Below are 6,000 nucleotides of genomic sequence, written 5' to 3'. Positions count from 1 at the left end.
CACCGCTCCTCCACTTGCCAAGCTGCAACACAGGCCAGTTCTTGCTTTCTCATTGTTGTGTCCATGGCAAGCATGTGCCCAGCACACAGCAGACTCTCACACATCTGCCCAACTGAACCACAGTGAGCAGGGAAAGGAATCCGACTTTACGAAGGATGGCATGGCTGTCACAATTCCACTCCGTTTGGACTCTGGGCAATAAATCCAAGCTCAATACTTCTCATGATCGTGGGCAGATTTCTCCCCCTGCCATCCCCCCAACCCCTCGCCAATGGCTCACAAACAGCCAGACGCAGTTGCTTTGGTCGTTAACACAGTTTATTATTGGCACACTTATCAGTAAAGCATACATAAAATACAGCTGTTTTATAACACACGGAGCCACTGTGTCTTTACATGTGTGGAAGAACATATTAATATGCAAATGGAAAAATTAGTTCTCTTATAAAGTTTCACATAAATACAGTGGAATTGCCCCCAAAGAAGAATCCCCATAAAAGAACCAGGTGAGGGCTTTACAAAATATTATACAAGAAATATACCATGAAAAGAAACAACAGTCAACTCAGATACGATAAAAAACACAAAAAAGTTTCAGATTTATTAACCTGCCCACAAAATTAATGGATTACATGTCTTGAAAAGATTTGGATCAACAGCAATTTTACAAACGAGTAGGTTCTCGAGGGGCCAGGTGTCTGTCTTTACATAAAAATCTGCCTCGGTGTCTTCGATGACAAAAAGACATTTCTGGTTTCAGCCCTTGGGCTCAACTGAACCAGCTGCGGTTGGAGAACCGACTGACATGAGCTCACCCAATAATTACCCTGCAAGGCCCTCTTAGCTGTCACCCCAGGAAAGAAAAGGTGAAGGAAAAAAATAATAATAAGGATACATTGAAATTACTGTCCAAAGGCTGATTTTTTTTCTTTTCTTTTTTTACTGAAACAGGAAACTCTCAGATGCAAGTCAAAAAGCAGAAAATATTTTACAATATTAAAAAGTCATCTGTAGTTAGGGTCGGCATATAACGAGACCCTGAGCACTGAGGGCGTATTGACAACATGGCCTTCGTCGGGGTGGGGTTGGGGGGGGGTGGGGTGTAATTAACAAACACGTGGTTAACACCGAGCCCGGAGAAGCGCAAGCTTTCGCTCTTTTCATTAAGATCAGTGCCACTCTCTGTGTTACCTGTGAAGGCCTCCAGGGAAGGGTCAGGGAAGTTTATTGGAACGATCCTCTCAATTCAAAAAAGAAAAAAAAGAAAGAACAAAGAAACCCAAACTCAGATCATTGTGGTTTAGAAACAGGTATTTGCGTGGAAGAGTTTTTTATTTCTCCTCCTTCCTCTCCTGCAAGCAAGGATCTGCAAGCGTGAGCGTGCCCCACGACCTACTGACGGCGGGGGCGGGTGCGGGTGCGGGTCAGTGTCACTGGGGAGCCTGGGGTGGGGCGTTTTCTGATTTGGTCTCTTGAGCGGCGGGGGGTTTACTGCTCCACGGGCTGCTGTTCCCCAGGGCCGGGGGGCTGTTGAAGTCTTCCTCGTCGTCCACGCCGTTGGCCGCGTCATATTGCGTGTTTTCTAATCTAGTGATTAGCCTTTCGTCCTCGTCCCCAAACTCACCTCCCATCAAGGTTGGTTCGCCTACCACCATCACATCCTGTGAACAGCAGCTGACATTATTACAGGGAAACCTTGGGACAGAGAAGCTCAGCTTAAAACACTAGCGGGAGGAGCTGGGGGGTCTAGGACAGACACGCTCGTGTACTGTGCACCGGGGGTCAAGTCTCAAAGTCGGGGGGGCGGGGGCGAGACGCATATTGGATTTCTACAGGAAATAAACATTGCCTCCTGACGTGGAACAACCACGCGAGTTTATGTCCTTAGTGCGCAGCCTGACACCGGAGAACGAGCAATGCTAGCAATCTGCAGAAATAAAAAAATGGATTTTTCAAGATTAAAAAAATCCACGCTTTTAACTTGCCGACGTTGGGGACTTTTAGAGAGAGGGCTGTGGAACCTTCTGCTGGGTGCTCTCCACTACCTCCAAAAATCCGCCACTTTTTATGTTAGGGCCTCTGAATGGCTTCAGACTAGCAGCCAACAGGGGGAGGGTGCCATTCTGCAGTATTCTCGCAACTCATTCCAAATGGCGTTCTCTCTGTCCCAAGGACGGTATACATTTTAATTGAAGGCAGAATCTCTCTTTTTTCCACTCAGCCAGGCCCTTTTATGCAGCCAATATCCTTGACATTCTGCTACTTAATTATGGTAATTAATTTAGGTAAAGTTTTCGATAAAAACAATGTTCACACTGATTTGACAATTTGCATAGCTAATTAAGTCATTAGCAAAAACCTGCTGATTGCCAACAAGCCCTGAATTTACCATCTGTTATTTCATGGTGCCTGTCACCTATCCCCACACAGGCAACCCTGCCACCAATCTGGGCAGTCAAGAGAACCAGTCTGTCCAGCTGGTGCCATAAAAGGAAGAAGAGCACTAATTATAATTACATTGATGAAGCTGGCAGTCATCAGAAATGGAAGCGTGCAAGAAGAATCCATCTAATCACTCCTTTAAGCACAGACTGTCCTTCCATGCAAACAAGGAAGCCACCTACTGTAGCCGGGAGCATTGTGGAGGCCACAGCTGGAGAGGCCCGGGGCCCGGGAGGAGAAGGGGGCATACACAGGGCACGGCTCCGGCCTCTTTGTTCAGAGGGGGCTGTGTGGGGTTGGTGGGTGACCTGGGCATGGGACAGGACACCTGTCAGGTGATACTGGGTGATACTTGCTGGGCAGGCTGTGAGCAATAATCTACTCAAAAGTGCGGTGACTCCAGGCGAGTGCCCAAGGCCATCAGCTTCCGCCTCTGCCAAAACAAGCAGGGCTGAGCCAGACGCTTTTGGAGACGTAAGGGTGTGTTTCCTGATGCGGACGCTAATTCGATGAAATGCCTTGGTAACTGGGCGAAAATTTTGTCTTCACTGGGGCAAGAGAGGCTTTCCTGGGACGGTATAGGAGAATACTGCCTTTGGTCAGGAGGCGGTCCATTGGGCCCTCCCGTTTCTTTCTAGAATTATGAAGGTGCCAATTGAACAAAACCCTTGCTTGTCGCCTGGTTGATTTTGCAGTGGAAAACCTTGTTTGTTTGTTTGTTTGTTTGTTTGATTGACTGATTGGTTGGTTCCCCTCAAAGTATGGGGAGATAATCAATAGATTTCCAAACTGTGTTTTCTGACTAATCGATCTTGTGATTTGACAAACATGATTTTAAAGAGATATGTCCCAGATTAAGTAAATGCCTCAAATATGCACTGGGTAAACTCAGCAAATATAGGTACTGGCAGGACAATCAGAAGTGTGCTTCGAAGAACGTACTGACTATGCAACGAAGAGCCAGACACGACATTGACATGTGGGGAGACTCATGAGGGCTCAAGGTGAGGTACAACATAGACAGAGACTCTGATTGGCAAGAATGCCGACAGGACTGGAGATGGAACGTGGCCTCCAGAGAGGAGGGGACATTATCGGGTTAGCCATATGACCCGTTGGGGGTGTTCTGGACAAAAAAGTGCCACTTGGTTACAGGCAGTTAGGAGACAGTGCTTATGATCAGGAACAAAGGTGGGGGCGGGGGGAGAATGGGGCAAGATTGGGCAGAGGATGACACGGGTTCATCTCATTTCATGACTTACGTGCAGCACACGTTGAAAGGGTCGGAAAACACATGCATAAAGTGTCACAGGGCAGGGGAAGGCTGTGGGAAGTGACCACATGGGTCCTCATTAGTACTGTGAGTCCAAGGTCATCGAGAGAGGCTGGGGCAGTGTGAGGAGGTAAGCGTAATTTGGAAACAGAGGAGAAAAATCAGAAGGCAGCTTAAGCGTGACATTAGAAAAAGTTCTCGACACTCCAGGTGCCTTCATTGCATCAGAAAATAACAGTTATTCAAGAAAAGTACTGTGAAAATAGTGATTTGAGTCACTTCAAATGGGACTGATGTAGGCTTGTCATGTTTGGAACAGGCATGGATAGTTGTAAGCATCCTAAATTTCAGAGTGATGCCACATTTGCCTTCCTGATTGTACAAGAAAATCCTTAGCCAGATACATAATCCTGTGTGTACCTGTGCGGATGAGTGACAGATGGCAAGCTATGACAGATGTGTGCCGTGGGCTTCTCATGTGCATAGATACCTGAGGCCGCTTAGGCCGCTATGCACGGGGCTCTACCTGCTTCTTCTAAACCTACAGACTCAAAGAGTGGTTCTCTGCTCGGGCAGTCTCACTTGGTTAGCCTCACACAAAACGAACGGAGACATAGTGCACGTTCTGGGCTGCCTCTACCTAGCGGATGTTGGCCCCGTTTTCCCCACCCCCCCATCTTTAAAAATCCCCCCAACGTTCAACATGAGTAGTGAGAGTCGCATTATCCTTCCCGTCTCTGCTATCTCGTGTGTCCCACAGGAGGCAGGGCTGGTCTGTCTGAGGGTAACCCCGGATGCCCTTCGCTCCCCCTGAGGCAGACCTCTGCTCCTCGCCGGAGGCCTGGAGGCGCCACGCCCATTGTCACATCTTCTCACTAATCCCCCGTGCAAGGACCACCAACCTCTGAGGAGGACTGGAAGTGACTCCTTTCAGGGCCCCTCAATGCTTCTCCTTAAATTGGCCAGAAGGGGTCACTGCTGTTGAATGACACAGGTCTCCATCCCTCCCAGGGTTGAGGCTGCAGTTCGGGATCGCTCCTAGCCCCTGCTCATGGAGTGAGAAGCAGAATCCAAGGATTAAACCCTAGTCCTCGCCGGACACGCACGTTTGCTGCCGCGGCAGCCAGGCGGACCACAGCTGTGGTCACGGTGGCACAGAGAACCTGGCCGTGCCTTCGAACGAGGCAGCCCTTGTGCCTGCAGATCGCGTTCTAGTTCAACAGTCAAATCGTGTCGGTAATTCAGTACACAGGGTTAAAAGAGGGGGTCGCTACAAGCCAGACGATGCCTATCGCGGAAGGTCCATTCAGCAAGAGTGCACCCCGAAATGTGCACATTTTCCTAATGTGGCGGTGGCTTTTTCCTGCCCCCCCTTGGCCATCTGTAAGCTTGACTTCATTGAAACATCTTGAATTGCATGGTGCGGGGGTGGTGCTGACGTTCTGCTCTCGCTTTCTAATGGTGCCTTGTTCTCTCGAAGTCCAAGGGGTCTCACTTCATTAAAAGCCCTCTCGACACAGGGATCCTCCACTAAGATGTAGTTGTTGGCTTGGAGGATAGGAGCATAAGGGAGCGGAACAGACTATGTGCCCTTTAAAATAAAATTGAAATGTTTCCGACGAGGCTAGGGATGTTGAAATCTGTGACACACATACTGCTATTCTACACCTGAGGCAGACATCACCAACGGATGGCCCACCAAACCCAAGGCCTCAGAATCCTGCTCAGTGCCGTACCCTGCTGGCTGACACCGGGAGACTGAGCTGGCAGGAGAGGCTGAGCTCTTCAGTGACCGACAGGGCCTGGGTTTTTGTTGTGGTTGTTTAATCTCAGTATTGCTGATATCTGGTACGGTGTGGGGCACATAGTAGGAGCTCAAAACAACTGGTGAACTGAACTGAATTCTTGCAGTCACTGTGCCTTTAAGGAGCAATGCCACAGTTCCAGAATTCTCTGGAATGCACTTCCATTTGCTAGAGGAAACTAACAAATGTTAGTTTCTAAAACTCCAGGAGTAGATGAATAATAGGCTACTTGTGTGCACTTTGGGGTTGATTTATTTATACCAGGCCATTTTCTGTGTATTTTCCAATTTAACCAGAAGTGGGCCTAACTTATTGGTACCTTAATAAAAAGACTCTGTTGTTTTTTTTTTTCTTTGATTTTTTTTTTTTCTGACTCTTTAGCCAGTTCAGAAAACAGAGGTGAGTCTGGCATTATTTAAAAACTATAATTCCTAGCGGTCTTAAAATTAAAATGGTACCTTCCCCACAGGCTGGCCACTC

At 48.1% G+C, this 6,000-nt stretch overlaps 1 protein-coding gene across 11 annotated transcripts in view; it reads right to left on the bottom strand.

Annotated features, from left to right (window-relative positions):
• Window positions 1–300: 300 nt before the first annotated feature.
• The window catches only part of LDB2 (LIM domain binding 2), a 380,642-nt gene continuing 374,942 nt past the window's right edge, over window positions 301–6,000 (bottom strand). For 5 of the 11 annotated variants that reach the window (XM_027041527.2, XM_027041449.2, XM_027041363.2 and 2 more), the window contains exon 8: window positions 301–1,661. In XM_027041527.2, the coding sequence (XP_026897328.1) occupies window positions 1,431–1,661 (231 nt within the window). In that variant the 3' untranslated portion in view covers window positions 301–1,430. The other 6 variants (XM_027041809.2, XM_027041719.2, XM_027041596.2 and 3 more) reach the window with 3 other exon arrangements.

This window comes from Acinonyx jubatus, chromosome B1 (assembly GCF_027475565.1).
Source record: "Acinonyx jubatus isolate Ajub_Pintada_27869175 chromosome B1, VMU_Ajub_asm_v1.0, whole genome shotgun sequence".
NCBI classification, from domain to species: domain Eukaryota; kingdom Metazoa; phylum Chordata; class Mammalia; order Carnivora; family Felidae; genus Acinonyx; species Acinonyx jubatus.
This window is presented reverse-complemented; position numbering and strand designations above follow the sequence as displayed.